Source organism: Lepidochelys kempii, chromosome 3 (assembly GCF_965140285.1).
Source record: "Lepidochelys kempii isolate rLepKem1 chromosome 3, rLepKem1.hap1, whole genome shotgun sequence".
Lineage (NCBI taxonomy): Eukaryota > Metazoa > Chordata > Testudines > Cheloniidae > Lepidochelys > Lepidochelys kempii.
The window spans coordinates 98,609,393-98,627,981 of NC_136382.1; the positions used below are offsets into that span (position 1 = coordinate 98,609,393).

Here is an 18,589-nt window from a genome sequence, read left to right on the forward strand (position 1 = left end):
CAGGGCTGATGACAGATGTCAGGGTTCCCCCACACACACTCTGACCTCTGAGGTACAGATGTGGGGACCTGCGTGAAAGACCCCCTAAATTTATATTCTACCAGTTTAGGTAAAAACTTCCCCAAGGCACAAATTCCTTTCCTTGTCCTTGGATGGTATTGCTGCCACCACCAAGTGATTTACACAAAAATTCAGGGAAGGGTCACTTAGAATACCTATCCCTCCAAAATATCCCCCCAAACTCCTTCACCCCCTTTCCTGGGGAGACTTGAGAATAATATACCAACCAGTTGCCTTAGCAATGTGAGCACAGACCAGACCCTTTGTCTTCAGGACACTGAATCAATCAGGTTCTTAAAAAAAGACCTTTATTTATAAAGAAAAAAGTAAAAGAATCATACCTGCAAAATCAGGATGAAAGGTAACTTTACAAGGTAATAAAAAGATTTAAAACACAGAGGATTCCCCTCTGGGCTCAGCTTCACAGTTACAAAAACAGGAATAAAACTACCGCCGTAGCATAGGAAAATTCACAAGCCAGAACAAAAGATAATCTAACACATTTCTTTGCCCTGCTTACAATTTCTGTGGGTTTAGATGGATTATTCCAGGTAGGTTTCAGAGTAGCAGCCGTGTTAGTCTGTATTCACAAAAAGAAAAGAAGTACTTGTGGCACCTTAGAGACTAACAAATTTATTTGAGCATAAGCTCTCGTGAGCTACAGCTCACTTCATCGGACGCATTCAGTGGAAAATACAGTGGGCAGATTTATATACACAGACAACATGAAACAATGGGTGTTACCATACACACTGTAACAAGAGAGTGATCACTTAAGGTGAGCTATTACCAGCAGGAGGGCGGGGGAGATCTTTTGTAGTGATAATCAAGGTGGGCCATTTCCAGCAGTTGACAAGAACGTCTGAGGAACAGTGGGGGGTGGAGGGGGGCAATAAACATGGGGAAATAGTTTTACTTTGTGTAATGACCCATCCACTCCCAGTCTCTATTCAAGCCTAAGTTAATTGTATCCAGTTTGCAAATTAATTCCAATTCAGCAGTCTCTCATTAGAGTCTGTTTCTGAAGTTTTTTTGTTGAAGAATTGCCACTTTTAGGTCTGTAATCGAGTGACCAAAGAGATTGAAGTGTTCTCCAACTGGTTTTCGAATGTTATAATTCTTGACATCTGATTTGTGTCCATTTATTCTTTTACGTAGAGACTGTCCAGTTTGACCAATGTACATGGCAGAGGGGCATTGCTGGCACGATGACATATATCATATTGGTAGATGTGCAAGTGAACGAGCCTCTGATAGTGTGGCTGATGTGATTAGGCCCTGTGATGGTGTCCCCGAATAGATATGTGGACACAGTTGGCAACGGGCTTTGTTGCAAGGATAGTTTCCGGGATTAGTGGTTCTCTTGTGGGGTTGCTGGTGAGTATTTGCTTCAGGTTGGGGGGCTGCCTGTCAGCAAGGACTGGCCTGTCTCCCAAGATCTGTGAGAGAGATGGGTCATCCTTCAGGATAGGTTGTAGATCCTTGATGCATTGGAGAGGTTTTAATTGGGGGCTGAAGGTGATGGCTAGTGGCATTCTGTTATTTTCTTTGTTGGGCCTGTCCTGTAGTAGGTGACTTCTGGGTACTCTTCTGGCTCTGTCAATCTGGTTCTTCACTTCAGCAGGTGGGTATTGTAGTTGTAAGAATCCTTGATAGAGATCTTGTAGGCGTTTGTCTCTCTCTGAGGGGTTGGAGCAAATGCGGTTGTATCGTAGAGCTTGGCTGTAGACAATGGATCATGTGGTGTGGTCTGGATGAAAGCTGGAGGTATGTAGGTAGGAATAGCGGTCAGTAGGTTTCCGGTATAGGGTGGTGTTTATGTGCCCATTGCTTATTAGCACAGTAGTGTCCAGGAAGTGAATCTCTTGTGTGGACTGATCCAGGCTGAGGTTGATGGTGGGATGGAAATTGTTGAAATCATGGTGGAATTCCTCAAGGCCTTCTTTTCCATGGGTCCAGATGATGAAGATGTCATCAATGTAGCGCAAGTAGAGTAGGGGCATTAGGGGACGAGAGCTGAGGAAGCGTTGTTCTAAGTCAGCAATAAAAATGTTGGCATACTGTGGGGCCATGCGGGTACCCATAGCAGTGCCGCTGATTTGAAGGTATACATTGTCAACAAAAAAAATTCAAAAACAGACTCCAACAAGAGACTGCTGAATTGGAATTAATTTGCAAACTGGATACAATTAACTTAGGCTTGAATAGAGACTGGGAGTGGATGGGTCATTACACAAAGTAAAACTATTTCCCCATGTTTATTGCCCCCCTCCACCCCCCACTGTTCCTCAGACGTTCTTGTCAACTGCTGGAAATGGCCCACCTTGATTATCACTACAAAAGATCTCCCCCCCCCCTCCTGCTGGTAATAGCTCACCTTAAGTGATCACTCTCTTGTTACTGTGTGTATGGTAACAACCATTGTTTCATGTTCTCTATGTATATAAATCTCCCCACTGTATTTTCCACTGAATGCATCTGATTAAGTGAGCTGTAGCTCACAAAAGCTTATGCTCAAATAAATTTGTTAGTCTCTAAGGTGCCACAAGTACTCCTTTTCTTATTCCAGATATATCTTCAGGAGATATTGTACCTGCTTGGCGTCTCCCTCTGTCCAGAGAGGGAACAACAAAAGAGAACAACAAACAAATCCTTACCCTCCAGATTTGAAAGTATCTTCTTTCCTCATTGGTCCTTCTGGTCAGGTGCCAGCTAGGTTATTTGAACTGTTTAACCCCTTACAGGTAAGGCAATTCAGTACAACTGCTACTCTTTCCTCTATATTTATGACACCAGACGACTCTAGCTAGTGGTGGTCCTAATTTACCACTCCCACTAGAAGAAAGTGTAGCTTGAGAGATCTAGCCAATTTCCAACCCCTCAGTTCCAGACCATGAAAGAGAATCTGGCTTTTAGCCTTTTCTTCTGTTTCATAATTGTTCACAAACTGAGTCTGATTGCTGTGAATATATTTGCTATTAATTTCTTCTTCTCTCTCCTTCTCTTAGCAAGCTTTCTTTCAGCTAAGCTGAAATGCATAACCCAGTGAAAGGCCCAACTTAGTGGTACTCTCATGATGGGGACAGGGAATACGCTTAAAACAATGAGGTTCATCTGTCAATTTTTTCCTCCAGATGTATGAGGTGGGTGATCTCCACTGGTTTGTTTAATGAAGGTTTCCAGCTTGGCCCCAGTACCTGAGCCTCCCATACCACAGTGTGGTAAAACTGGAGCCCCAGATGGACATTACAGTAGCCTTAATAATTTATTTATTTATTTTGGTGTGGTTTGACTGGAATAACCAAGTGCTTTACGGTAACACATCACACAGTAGCAGAGTGTCACAAAGTAGCTGGTTTGTTGATGCATTTTTTAAAAAAACACTTCCTGCACTCTAAAAGCTCTTCATTTTATTGCTGGTCATCATCCCCATGAATCCTTGTCTCCTTGTTCCAGGACCAAGTACCTCTTCAGTGCTTCCCTCAACTGCTATGAATGACATTCTCTAGACTACTCGGCAGGAAGATTGTGTGTTGTATTTTTTAAAGTGATATGTAGTTATGCATTATGATGGTAGTTATGTACAGAACTTGCATTTCTAGCAAGAGGGTATCTCCTGGACACAATTGCCCTTTTGTGTTCCATTAGAGGCAGCATGTTAAAGAAAGACACATACTGTGCTCTCACCTGGATACATTTTATTGTTCTTTCTTATTTTCCCTTAATGTAAAATAAAAATTCAGGAAGAGATTACACATTTGTGATGTATATGTGAAAAATATAAGATATGCCCAGCCACTCATGATCCTCCCTCTAGGCACTAAGGGCATCAACTCTTCCACACAACTGATCTTCAGCACAAGACACACAGGTGTAAAGGGGGTCATCTCTGTATGTGAGCCATCTCTTGGCAATGTTTACATCCCATTGCCACCATTACATGGATCTTATAGTACAATAAGCAAATGGCTGAAGTGAACAAATGTAACCCTTACAAATGGCTGTGAGTGAAAGTCTACAAGGAGATGTTAGCAAATAAGATGCTGTGGGCCAGATTCTGATCTGTTATATTGGTGTAAATCCAGAGTAATTCTGTTGAATATCCTTGCACTTCAGTGGAGTTGCTCTGGATTTACACAAGTATAGCGAAGATCAGAATTTGGCCCAATGTGCACTGTTTAGACCCAAAAAATAACCCTGGCAAGCACAAATACATTTCTGGGCACAACTATATAGTATTGATTATAATTACATATTTGTCTCAAGTTAAATGGCCTAAATCCTGATTTTAGCCCTAGCCTGGCAGTTTGAGTGGACTAATACAATAAGGGTAAAATTTCAGGCAAGAAAAATGTTACCTAGTGATTTGTCATCCAACTAATTTTACCAAATATGTGTGCTGATGAGAAGTAGAACCAAGTTGTTTTCAAATAGACAATAAAAATGCTTTTCCTATTAATACCAGCGGGATTAGTGTTATTGTCAGAGTTCCTTCAGGGTAGCTTTGTGAATCAGAAAACCCTTGCTGAAGCTGATTGTCTGTGCACCATGGAGCCTCATATATAATATATTATGTACCTATGGAAAAAATGGAAAATGTCATATTTCGTGCATTACTCATTGTCAGCATGCCAATTCTCTGTGTTTAACCACAAAGAAAGAATAAAATACACTGAAAACTTAAGTCAATTAACCTTAAAGACTGATTCTTTTCAACTCAAGAAAGATGGAGAGAATACAATGCAAAACCATCTTAGCAAAAGCTAGAATAAGGCAGCCTATTTACAGTGATCAAACAATGGCCCTGAATGCTGTAATTAAAGAACGAGTTGCCTTTGAAACCACCGTTTTGGATTGCTTCTTTGTTCAACAAAAACTACATTTATATCCTTTTATAAGCTCATCTCTGGTATGACAATCCATATTAGCAGCTGCTGTGATCACATCAAAGCAACCAAAACAAAATAGCTTTTTCCTCTCTCTCCTAAAATAATACCCTGAAATAAAAATTATTGTAGGTTTTTTCATGATTTTCCTCTCATATGTACAGTAGGGTTTATTTTCCCCTCAAAAACACCAATTATAAATACAATACATGCATGAGATGAATCAACTTACCCTTCACATCACGGAGGAGTGAGACAGAATGATTGAGATCAATATTTTATATTATAAGTTAGAACAATTGACATTGAAGTTGCATTTCTGCTTTTTTCCCTCCTAGCTTATGTAAGCGGGGGAATAGTCCCGCAATTGTGGGGAACTTTCCTGGCTTCTGCACTACCCCGGTGAAGTGGGCTAGCAAAAGGATCTGAATCCTCGCTCCCACTTCCTTTACCCAGTGGCCTCCCTGCCCTTGAGGACTCCCCTTTCACTCTCCTGTCTGGAAGAGTCCTTGTAACCCCAACAAGGCTGGGCCCAGGATTCCTGGGGGGCTCGACCACCAACCCTGCTGTGGTCACCTAGGACAGGGGCTAGGTGTCAGGAAGAGATTACACATTTGTGTCCCCACTCCGGGGTACTCTCTCTGCACTGGGCACTTCTCTGACCCACTGACCATTACATACAAGTTAAAGCAAATGCAAGTTATTTAATCAACAATTAATTTTAAAAAGAATAAGGAATAATGAGAAAGGTTAAAGGAAACACATCAACCCGCTCTGTGGCAGGGAACATCACAAACAGTGTCTCTGGAATGTCCGGGCAGTTCACAGTCTGTTCCCTGTACGTCCCAGGCCTTCTTCTCAGGCCCTGGCTGTGCTGTAGGGATGCTGTGGGTTGGACACTTGCTCTGGTGGTGGCTCTCAGGCTCTAAGTGGTAGGACCCTTCTTCCCAGTGTCGCCCCCGCCCTGTCGGGGTTACGATCCAAGCCTGGCCTGCAGAGCCCCTTGGCTGAGGCGTCTCCCTGTGCTGGGCCCGCTGCCCAGGGTCCCCCTCGCTCTCCCCAGCTGCTCACCACACCCAGCTCCAGACTGCTCCAGCCCCAGCTCCACCACTCGGTCTCAGTGCTGCTGCTGCTCTGCCTCCAGCTCCCGGGCTGCTTCTTTGGCCCCTCTGCCTCTGGTTGCTACAGCTCTGCTCCCAGGACAGGTCTGCTCTGCAGGCTGCTTCTGTGACTCTGCTCCCAGCACTGACCTGCTTCCTGGGCTGCTTTTCTGGCCCCTCTGGCTCTGGTTGCTGCAGCTCTGCTCCCAGGGCAAGTCTGCTCTCTCTGGGCTGTGCCTCTGGCTTTGGGGCTGCAGCTCTGCTCCCAGGACAGGGTGTGCTCTCTCTGGATCTGGCCCGGCCCTGCTCCCTAGCTCAGCTCGGGCCCTTGCTTTCTCCTTAGCTCAGCCCCACTCTGTCTGACCCAGGCAAATCCAGCTCACACAGAGGACGGGACCTCCCTGGCTTCCTGACTCCCTGATTAGCCTGCTCGCCCTGTCATTCAGGCTGACCTGGAGCATTGGCCTCTCCCCATTGTTCCTGGAGGCTGTCAGTCTCAGGGTCCTGATTCCCCATTGACCCTTCCCCCTTTTTGTACTGGAAGCTAGCAACTAAAACACCCCCACCGAATGTTGGTAAGGGGGCAACAGTCCCCTTACACTTAGGACCCAGTTCCATAGCTGCTCTGAGAGTGAAATGTTCATCGACTCCCCTGGGAACTGTGCACACATGATGTCTCAGAATGAGGTCCATAATTAAGTCAATTAATAATAATTAGTTCTTACATCACTTTTTTCATCTATTCACTTCAAAGCACTTTATGAAGGAAGCCATTATCGTTACTCGCATTTTACAAACAGAAAAATCGAAACACAAAGAGGTAACCTGACTTGCCCACGGTCACCCAGTAGGTCTGTAAGAGAGCTCGGACTAAAACCCAGGTTTCCTGATTCCCACTTCAGGGCTATTTCTACTGGACCATATTGTCAAGTACATAGCAGGTTTCTTAACATCTCTGGTTTGTTTGTTCTTTCTCCTACAAAGATCAGCACAGAGTGCAATCTACTATCCCAAACATCAGATATTGAATCTCTGGACCCATAGGCTGGAAGTCCTAGCGGGTCAAATTCAGCCTCTCTCCTCCAAACAGCCTCCACTGATTAACTGAATTCCATGCAGCTGGTGGTGTGGGATCTCTCTGAAAGGAGGTTTGAGGTGAGGGAGGAGAGACAGTCTTGGCCTTTTTGCATGGATGTTAAAGATTCCCTGGCATGTTTTATAAGAATAGGGATTTTCCCTGCTGTCGTTTCCCAAATTTCCTTTCCCCTACTATTACACTGTGCACTAGCTACCCACCTGACCATAGGCATGGAGCACCCACGGAAAAAAATTAGTGGATGCTTAGCACCCACCAACAGCTAGCACCTTCCCCTCCCCCCAGCACTCCCACCTGCCAGCGGCCCTGCTGGTCAACCCCTCCCGCTCCCTCCCAGTGCCTCCTGCCCACTGCCATCAGCTGTTCCAGAGCATGCAGGAAGCACTGGGGTGTCAGGGGCTGGGGGGAGGACGGCAGGCGGTAGGGGTGGGGAACGGCCCCCACTTGCTCTGGCCCAGGGTCCCACCAATCGATAATCCGCCTCTGACCCTCTCTCTGGAATACCTGCTCAGCTAGAATGACAATAGACTGCCTTGTGGTGTGACATGGTCAGCTCAAATCACTGTTTTCATCAAAGCTGCTACAGGCTCCTGTAGGAGAAAGTGAACAAAATATCTCTACACAGTGTCAGTAAAACAAAATCCATTCTTAATGGGGACTGTCTGTTGGTGGGGTTTAGCAAAAAGTTTTAATTTGAAATCTATTTTAAGGTTTTCATTTTAGCTTATAAACTTTTTTCAGCAGTCTTATACTTCTGGCTAAGCGAGTAGGTAAACATGGTCATACATCTCCACCAGTAGAGGCATTATCTTTTCTCAGTCACATGTCCAGTATGAAATTCAGCCAATGTCCCACTAAGCCCAGGTAAACTATCTTTGTGTGGGGAAGTATAGGTAGAGGACAGAATTCATCCCCAAGCTAGCCAATGAGGCCTAGAATAGCCCTGCAGCTCCTCTATAGCCTCTACTCCCACCCCAGGCTGTAATCGGAGCTGCAAACTCTGTGAACCCCCAATGTGAGCTAATCTTGTCTTTCCTAGCTATTTTACCTCACCTCTCTCCTAACCTCCATGCTTATTTTCATCTACCTAGAGCATGAAGCCCAGCACCACTGCATTCAGAGGGTGCTGCAGAGACCCTTGGCGCATCCACTCCACCCTTATGTTCTCCATACACAGCAAAAATCACTATTTCGCCGGGTTTTCTATGGCTCCTGCCCTGTGTGGTGAATTTCACTTCCAGTGCATTACAGTCATGCTTTCTGTCATGCAGCACATTTCCTCCTCCCAAAGCAATACACTGTGCGCTTTGATAGGACCTTTCTAAAGCGTCCTGATTAATAAATGATTGCATTGAGTCAGCCAGTCTGAACGAAGCTGCAGCAGGAGCTCTGTTTGTAAAGATGGCCTCACACATTCATGCACCCATCTATTAACCACCCTGGCTGCGGAGGGGCTGATTTTGCAAGCACCAAACCATTAGAAAACAAAAGAAGCAGATCTATGTTTCTACATATAGTGACATTTTAAATGCCAAGTGCTTTAAGCCATTTCTATCATAATGGAATTCTCTAAAAACCACTTCGGCAGTTTCTGATTTATTCCTTTCCTGATGGATTGATGACTCTTTTTATTTGGAGGGCTTACACTTTGCATGCAGCAGCATGCCTTTGATGCACACTGCACCCATGTTATAGGAAAGAGCAACCAAAACCACAGCTCCAAATGCAACATTTTTGAGCTTTTGTTATTTTTACTTCTGAGAGTTAGAATTTCTGCAACAAAGTTACACAACTGCCTACCAGCAATGTCGCTTGGCCTTTGGTGAGAGCTCTTTCAATAGAACTTTAGTCACAGCAGTTGTAATTGTTTGATTTTTTAAAGCATCTATATGATGAGATTGCTTCTCTCCCCAGTTCTGAGCAAGGAGGAGACCCCCCTCCAGGACAGACTGCATAAGGGCAGTCCATTCACCCCATGACAATATTCCTATTCCCTTCCTCTGGACCACCTGGGCAGCATGGTAAGGGGAGGACTGAGTGGACCAAGGGAGAATCCACAAAAGTGACTTGCTGAATCAAGGTCTAACTTTAAGCATGAGTCTAGTCCCATTAAAAATTAATAGAACTATCCATGTGCTTGTAGAGCTGCAGAGTTTAAGGCCAGAAGGGACCACTAGATCATCTAGTCTGACTTCCTGCATGTCACAGGCCACCAACACCACCCAGCACCTGCATGCTAAATTCGACAACCAAAAGGAGACCAAAGTATTACAGCCCACAGGAGAATAGATCATTATGTGCCACAGGCAGAGAATAGGAGGGATGGAGGCACACCCTTGTTCAAGGCCCCCGCTATGGCAGACAAATGATTAAATGAGATGTACCCAGATAATCCTGGCAAGTGATCCTCACCCACAGAGGAAGGCAAAAAAACGCAACATCACTGTCAACCGGACATGGGAGGAAATTCCTTCCTGCCCCCACATATGATAATCAGTGGGCATACGAGCAACAACGAGCCAGCCAAACACCTGAAAGAGAGAATGCTCTGGCCCATCTTCAGCTGTGACCATTCCTGATGCTTCAGAGGAAGGAGGTTAAAAATCCTCCCAGAACACATTTGGGTCGCAGTGGAAATTCCTTCCTGATCCCTCCCTTCTAATTTCTCTTCCCAGTTTGTTCATGACCATTTTTTTTTGGGCCAGCATTGTCCTTTAGCTTAAATAACTCTGCACTCTCCTTCTCCTACTGGGGTATTTCCTTCCCCAATATATTTATAGCAAGTAATCATATCCTCTCTGAGCTTTCTCTTTGCTAAGCTAAGCAAGGCAAGCTCTTCCAGTCTCCTCTCATAAAATAGGCCCTCCATTCCCCTGATCATCCTAATAGCTGTTCTCTGCACCTGTTCCCGTTTAAATTAATCTTTCTTGAATATGGGTGACCAGAATTGTACACAGTATTCCCAGTGAGTTCCTACCAGTGCCTTGTATAATGGCATTAACAGTTCTCTATCTCTACTGGAAATGCCTCACCTGACAAATCCTAGGATCACATTTGCCTTCTTAATGGCTGCATTACATTGGTGCCTCAACATAATCGTGTGATTGACCCACATAGGCAGGTCTCTCTCCTCCTCTGTCAGTTGAAACTGCTGAGACCCCAGCTTGCAGCTAAAATTTTTATTACTAGAGCCTAAGTGCATGACCTGGCACATTGTACTATTGAATTTCGTCCCGTTTCTGTCACTCCAGACTTCAAAGTCATCCAGATCTTCCCATGTAATATTCCAATCCTCATCTGTACTGACATCCTTGTATCAGAAATAAATTTCATTAGCACCCTCTTGCTTTTTGTGCGAAGGTCATTAATAAAGTGGTTGGATACTGCAACGCACTTTAGCACTTGCTTAATTATAAGCATCAATGCAACTACTCAGAGTTTAATGGAGCTGCTTAAAATCAAGCATATTTTTCTCTGCTGGATCAGGCCAGAGCATTCGGCGCCTTGCAGGATCAAGCCCATAGTTAGGCACGTGCTTAAGTACCTTGCACAATCTCCTCTCTGGCCCAATAAAGATCAGCAGAAAAAGGTAACAACGCCTGACCTTTATTATCCTTTCCACAGAGCCTCAGCCACTCATCCTATGAGTTCCAGGGGCAGCCACAGCTGGAGGGATTCCATTAGTACCATACTGGCTGGAACAATATAGCTGGCAATAGAGGGAATCCAGGGCAGCTGCAGAAATTCAGGACCTTGATATGGATGACCCTAGAGATTGGCAGAGTACCTGATTGAGCCCTATAGCCTATTTAATGAATGAAGAGGTCAACCCCCAACCCCCACCCAATCCACAGAATGATGCAGAGAGGATCTCCCTGTGGAGATCCTCCAGGAGATTTTCTGCCCCCAGGATCTTCTCATGTGGGTTCTCCTGCAAGAGGGGACAGTTCTAGCCCCTAGAGCTTAAATTGTATTGATCCTCACAACTTTCTGAAGGGAGCTGCCGAGGGTTAAATCCTATTCACCTTATTTGGATAAGCCTCCCATTGAAGTCAATGACATGAGCAAAGTGGGCAAGATTTGACTCACAAATGTGAGATGTTACTATCAGTCAGAACCTAACTACTGAAACATGCTTTCCTTGCAGAATCTTATTGTAAACAAAATTTGCTTTAAAATCTGCCTGAACACGGGAGAGCAGAGTTTATAATGGTAGGCAGAGAAAATTTACAAGCAGTCTCGTGAATACAGATCACACCAGAAAATCCACACCGCTAAGTGAATAGTTACTCTCTGCTGTTCCTCTGGAACCTTTTTCCTCCTACAGGGTGAATCAAGAGGAGTTGAGAGTGCTTGGAGCTTTTTAGGAGTGAACTCGCAAGGGAGAGAAATCTCAGGTTCCATTGACAAATTTGTCATTTATCTACGTACTCAAATGAAACAAATTTGCCAGGGTAAACATTGTATAGAAAATGTCAGCAATTTCTTTCCTTATGTTGAAAACATGCAAGGATTTTTGTTTTGTTTTGTTTTGTTTTTTTGGCATAGATACAACTGAGCATTCAACTCAGTAGATGCCCAGGCCATTGTTAAAAAATGCACACTCCCCCACTTTAAATCCTACAACCTTAATTATTTTCATCAACGTTTTTCTGGCTTTGTTTACATTGGAGTTATATTTAAAAAACAAAAATATTTCTTTAACAGCCACGAATAGACATCCTATTTATGTTATTTCCACATTTTATTGCTGACATATTTGGCCAACTCTACTCATGCATTGATTCATTTGGCTTTTCACATTTGTAACGCAAGTAGGATTGGTCCACTCCATGTTGCCTTAAAGGGTTACCATCAACCTGAAAAATAACATTTCCATCTGATCATTTTCTACCTACTATTGCTACAAGTAACCCCTGCTAGATTTCACAGACAAATAAGACCTTAAATAAAAGTTCTCCACTGTTTGAGTCAGTTTGCTTATTTGCTGGTTTTGAATTTGGCAGAACACGATGCCGTCAGTTTCACGGTTTTGCTGATGGTCAGTTGCATCACTCTCATGCAGGGCTCTGGGAAGAGCTCATGAGCACCACAGGCTCTGGAAGAGGGCGTTTACCAGGAACAGCAGCAGCAAAACTGAAAGTGAAAATGTGCAGGCAGCCAACAGGCATGTATATACAGAGATGAAGGAGAAGCAGCAGGAGTGATGAGCCCAGGCATGTTTGGGGGCATTGCTCTATGGATCACCTAAAATCTTTAAAATGAAGCTACTCACAGGCTTAAAAAATTAGGCTGATACTTAAATGCCTCGCTTTGTACTGGGGTCCTAGATATCGCTGTTAAGAGGGTATGGAGTAACCTTCTGGATCACCACTAATAAAGAGCCTGAAAGTGCTGAGCAGTCTCATAACCACACAGCACCTTGCTCAAAAAGCATTAGCTCCGTATGTGTGCACACATGGGGGACGGGGGGAAAGAGGTGCAGTATCTGTGTGGGGAACTCCCACAAGACACTTCATTTCCCCACAGCTTCCAAGAGTGCAGGGAACCTACACTTGCAGTTCCCAGCTGTAGGGGACTGTGGAACTTGTAGCATTACATTTGTGGTGTGCTCCCTCAATTCTGTTCCAACCAAGCCTCTGGGGATGAGGCTTCCGGCCCTCAGGATTCCTCTTCCCACTGCAAATATATAGGGCAAAGCTGCATAAATTACGCCTGCTAGGTTTCCAGGGGGCAACCATTATCAGGAGAGCCCCTGGTACCATGATCATGCAGTAGACCTGTTGTTCCTGGGGCCAGTCATAGCGAGAAGTCAAGGAGTGTCCATAAAGTGGTCACTTTCCTCCGGCAAATCCCCAGAGATCTGCAGTTTTGAGAAGTCCAAACCCCACATCACTGACATGTGCACGTAGGGAGCAGGGGGCAAATCCAGCCCAAAGACAAATGGAAGAATTAGAAGAAAACTTGCAAAATTCCCACTCCCGCTTAGAGGAAGACGAAGGCCAATATACTGTTGAAGAATCACTGCGTGTTAAGGGTGCATTGGGGAGCATGTTTAGGTATCAAAAATAGGAAGGAGCCATCCTGGACAACTCTATGTTTTTCAGGATAAAAATCTGACACATTTTACTGCCTTGACATTGGTTAAATTAAGCCCACAAAAAATTAAATTCAATTATGCATAAAATAATTATACCAAAATTAAAACATACATAATTTTTCAACATAAAAGTGAAAGCTCCTACTTGCCATCCTATCAGTAAAGTCAATGGCCATATTATAGCTCACTGAACATCAATATTTACTGAAATATTCAAAGACAGACATGTAATAAATCAAATCAATTTCCAATGGAGTTTCAGTAGTTCAACTGTTTTAATAACATATTAAAATGAACTACTAAACAGCCATGTATTTCAGACTGTCCTGTAGTTCCTTTCTCATCCATGCTGATCACCAAGATATTTGTGTCTAAATAGCCTCTGGCTTGCTATTATAATTGGCTTACTCCTTCGTTCTCATTTCCTTCAGTGGTTCAACTATCCAGTGTTTGTAGCACTGAAAGTTAAGACTAGGGCAGTGAAGTATGATAGCACAAACACTGAACTGAAGTACGCTGTATGAGCCAGCCTCCGTTTTCCCAGCTCCAAACTGGAGATAAAGATATTTCCCCTTTTTTTTGTAAAATACTTGGTTTTGATGGATGGAAATCAACTTGTAACATCAAAGGGTTGTTATTAAGCCTGATTGTGGTGATTCTAAAGCTGTTTGAGGCAAGGGCTGTTTTCATGTTCAGTTTTGTATAGGGCTGATCATACTGTCAATGCTCAGCCCTGTGCATATATCCATCTGGCAAGATTGTGCCTAAAAGCTAGGGACCAGATTGTGCTCAGCGTTATGTGGTAATGCAAAGCAGAGGCCTCTGGGAGCCTTCCCTCTTCCAAATGGCCTCTTCTGGCCAGAGACAAATGCATTCCCAGTCCTTGCCCTGCCCTCTATCTCTGCAACAGCCAGTAAAACAGGCTTCCCACATGCAAGAAGCACCTGCTTCATCCTCTCAGAGGATGGAGTAACAATTTGCTCTCTCTGCACTCCCAGGGGCATCGAGTCTGCCTCAAGGACACTGGGGCTGATTCACAGGTCCAGACTTGTGCAGTGCTTTCATGCTGGCTGAAGTGTATGGAGAATGCCACCTCCAGTGAGAGTGAGCGGAGAATTCTTATTCAGCAGCACTTCATATCCACTGCTCCAAAAGGCACAAAGGCAGTGGAGAATCAAGCCCTGTTGTCTCCATATTACCCCCTCCACACTGCAGCGGAAGGCTTCGTGGCCACAATCTGCCCCTTCCTTTGCTACATCTTTGAGCACGCCCCTCAGGACTGGATTTAAATGATTCTTGTTCACTTCATATTTCATTCTACATGGCTGTTCAAAATGGCATCAGAAAATCCTACATTCTTTTTTGGACAATATACCTGGTGCTGCTGTGACACAAACCCAACCGCTGGAAATATTTTTCCTCTCTGCTGTAAACTCTCCTTCATAGGTTTATTTTTCCCCCCAGTTGATGAATTTCAAATATTCCCCATGATTTCTTGTCATACTCTTTGAGGCCAGGTCTACACTACAAACTTACATCGATATAACTGCGTTGCTCAGGAGTGTGAAAAATCCACACTCCAGAGTGACCTAGTTATACCGATCTAATCCTTGGTATAGCTTCTCCCATTGACGCAGCTACTGCCTCTCGCAGCGGTGGATTCATGACACGGACAGAAGCTCTCTCGTTGGCGTAGTGGCATCTTCACTAAAGCACCCACAGCTGCAGCACAGTGCATGTAGAGAAGCCCGAAGTGAATCCTCTCCTTTACTGACCATCAGTTTTTTCTAGCTATAGTACGAATAACGTACTAAGAATCCCTCAAAACCACAATACAGTAAATGAAAGGCCCCAGAAAAGCTAAGCTGAACAGCACTCAACTGCCTCTTGCCCCTTCACAACAGGATCATAGCTACTAAAATCTGTACATACCCACTCTCATTTGTTCTTCGCAACATTAGTAATAAATCCATAATCTACCACAGTAGCCATGCTGTGATCACTAGTATAATTGAATGCAGTAAGAGAGATCGTGGGGACTTCTGGGGCAAAAATCCAGTGAGGAACCAAAGAACTGTTGTCCATTTGGAAATTCACATTGTATACAGTGGTCTACCCTCATGCTTACCAGTACGACAACCGTTACATATCAGACTCTCTTTAAGGCTGCCATCTCACTTCAGAGAATGCAGTATAAGGCATAATAGACATGCTGGGCCGTGGGCTCTCTTCCACTATGTGGTATGGAGGGGCGTGAGTATTCGAAAGTGAAAAGGGCAGTGGAGTTTATTAATCCTGCACTTTCAAGGAACTAGATTAGATGATCAAGGAGGGTCTTTTCCACCTTTTGATTCAGTGAATTCAAACCTTAAAGGTGCAGAGCACCCTGAACTTCCATTTTAGTCAGAGGAGTTGAGGAAGCTGAGCATGTTACAGAATCAGGTCCACTTATTATAATATGGGTGCCCATTTTCCTCCAAGCCTGTGGTGTCATCCCTGCCTGAGCACCAGAGTTTGGGGGCTCCAGGGTATTTCAGAAGACGGGTCGGGTTGTGGGAAGGAGAAGTCAGGGAGCACCTGCTTATTACACCGTGATCTCTTCCAAAAGAAGGAGATAGCTGCATGTAAGCGAGTGTTGCCAATCCCAGCATTTCCTTATACCCTGCGCCTGCACTGCTGTTGGAGAGGAGAGTTCTGGGTAATATGGGAGCACAGTTCATGAGCCCAGAAAGAGAGCAGCACCGTAAGTCTAGTCTTGTGTGCAGAGATCTCTGCATCTGTCGGGAAGCAGCTTCCACTCTCTGCAGCTCCCCAGCGTCTGTGGTGTTTTGAGGCTGTGGCCTTGTCAGCTAATAACACTCTCCTCCCAGAGGGACTAAGAGGTTAGAAAGACCACAAGGTAAAACCTCATGGAATGGCCCTCAGCCCGCATCATGTGGGTTTCCCCAGGGGCAGGCCCAGGCAGGAACCATGCTAACTTTCCAGTGAATTACATAGTTGCCACCACTACTCACTTTCCTCCTCTTAAGGAGCTTTGCTTTCAATTTACAGATTCCGCTCCGCTGGGTTTTCCAGCTCAAATGGAAACCCTCTTTTCAAGATTTTAATGAATCTTAGCGTGGAACTTGAGTCACAGGTTCTCAGCCCAGAGACAAAGGATTTTTCAATGCAGAGCTTTAGCTGCCAATGAATGGGGTCATATTTTATAGTAGAGTGTGAAAAAATAATATTTTTAGAAGACTTGGACACTTTTAGGTGAGTTAATTTCCCAGAATGCCATTTTCTAGGCCCAATAAACTGTCAGGTGGAGGAAGCACTTTTGTGTTTTTGTTTTAGATCAGTCAAAATAGGAGCGTTTGAGAAGATGCCATGCAATAGACCATGATTATAACTGAACTTTTTGCCCTAAAGTTGAAATTCACCCCTTCCCTCTTCTCCCCTCCAATAAGGAAACTTCTTGCATATTGGTAGGTTGGAATTCATCAGACTCCAACAGGCAGGCTCTGAGACTGCAGCTCAGTCTCTACCCAGCCACTGCTCATATAATCTCTTGCCACCCTTTGCAGGACTTTAGGGCTTTTGGATCTGCATACGCACAGATATTATAACCCCTGCTCCAGCTGATTCCCCAAAAGCCTCTTCCACTGCGGCATATCTGAGATTTCTTCCTAGCTAACACGGGTTTGTGACAACTCCACCCTCACCCCCTCCTGTGCACTGCAACACAACAGACTGATGTGGAGTGAAGGACTTTCCTGGACCTCTGCTGCAGTGAATTTAACCCTAAGGGAAGGGAAGCATTCCCTTCTCTGACTTGTTACATTCTTGACTGCTTCATCTCATGGAATTTCCAGACAAAGGCTTGTCTACACTGGCACTTTACAGCTTTACACTTTTCTCGCTCAGGGGTGTGAAAAAAACGCACCCCTGAGTGTTGCAAGTTTCAGCGATGTAACGAGCCAGTATAGACAGTGCACCGGCGCTGGGCACCAGTAGCCATGCTCTTAGTGCTGGTAGCTACGCCCCTCGTGGAGGTGGGTGTTTTAGAGCGTTGGGAGGTCTCTCCCAGCGCTGTGCCATGACTACGAAGCCACGTTAAAATGCTGCCATGGCAGTGCTTTAACGTTGCCAGTGTAGACAAGCCCTAAGAGAGCCCATGCACTCAATGAATGCAGAATATGCAGTCGAGACTTTTGCCTTCCAGTGCAAGCCCTTGGGAGCTAGTTCAGTCCTTTCATCAGGATTTTGTGGAGTAACAAGCCCCAAGAGTAGGAATGCCATGAATACCTAGTACAAATACTTGGGGAAAACCCAGCAAAAAATCACCACGATGACGTTAATGTCAGAATCACAATGATACATTTATATCATAGCACATCTAAAGGATCTACAGGTCCAGAACCAAGTTTGTGGCTTTTCTCCTTCTTGCCTCAAGAGAGGCACACTCCTACCTCTTAATCCCTGCCTCAGTGCTCTGGTGCATAAAAAGGGGTATTATTACTTGCCTATCTCACAAGACAGATGTGAGGCTTAATCAATTAACCTTTGTGAAGTGACTTGAGATCCTTTGGTTGAAGGCTTTATATTAGCGCTAAGCACTCACAGAAATGTTGGACTGGAAGGGTTCTCAAGAAGCCATCTGGTGCATTCCCCTGCACTGAGGCAGGATTAAGTATACCCTGGCACTTATGGCACTCCCAGTAATGGTCCAGGACTGGAGGAGTGTTAAGTGCCCTGTTCCAAATCTCGTCTCCTATATGCCTACATGTAACTGAATGTACCCCTAGCCAAGCCAGCCTCCCAAAGTCATCTACAACTTCACTTCTCTTTTCACAGGGGTGTCTCCTTTCCCCGGAAAGGTCCAAGCTGCTATCATCCTTCCCCATCCTCCCCCCGTTCCCCAGCATCTCCTCTCTCTAGAGTGAGGGAACAGCACAGAGTCCATGAACCCCACCCCATGAAAAGTCTGCAACTCACCTTGGAAGTAGATGCCTGATTGGATTTGGAGGACCCTGGGGAGGGTTCTTGGATCCAGGGAATGGATGAATGTTGTCAGGTTTGATGCCATGGTCTGTGTTAAGGCAGCACATGCATTTGGTGTCTAAAGGCCAGCAACTTCTGGGAAGCCTGCCATGGTACTCACAGGAACCGAGTCTGGGACTTCTCTCAGAAACTTTCTGTTGCTGGAGGGAGGCGTGGGGAGGAGAGGTGAGGGAGGCGCTTCTCTTCTTTACTATGATCGCCACTTCCTCCCACTGTGGCAGCTCAAGGGGTGGTGGGGGGCAAGAGTAGGTTGAGCAATACCACAAGAATGGGCATCAAATGACATGGTTAAGTTTTTACTGCC

General features: G+C 44.8%; 1 protein-coding gene across 1 annotated transcript in view; it reads right to left on the minus strand.

Annotated features, from left to right (window-relative positions):
• THEMIS (thymocyte selection associated) overlaps positions 1-18,310 on the minus strand; it is a 112,159-nt gene extending 93,849 nt beyond the window's left edge. Inside the window, exon 1 of the mRNA XM_073335191.1 lies at positions 18,220-18,310. Coding sequence (XP_073191292.1) covers positions 18,220-18,310 — 91 coding nt within the window. The remainder of the gene's footprint in view (positions 1-18,219) is intronic.
• Positions 18,311-18,589: the final 279 nt, after the last annotated feature.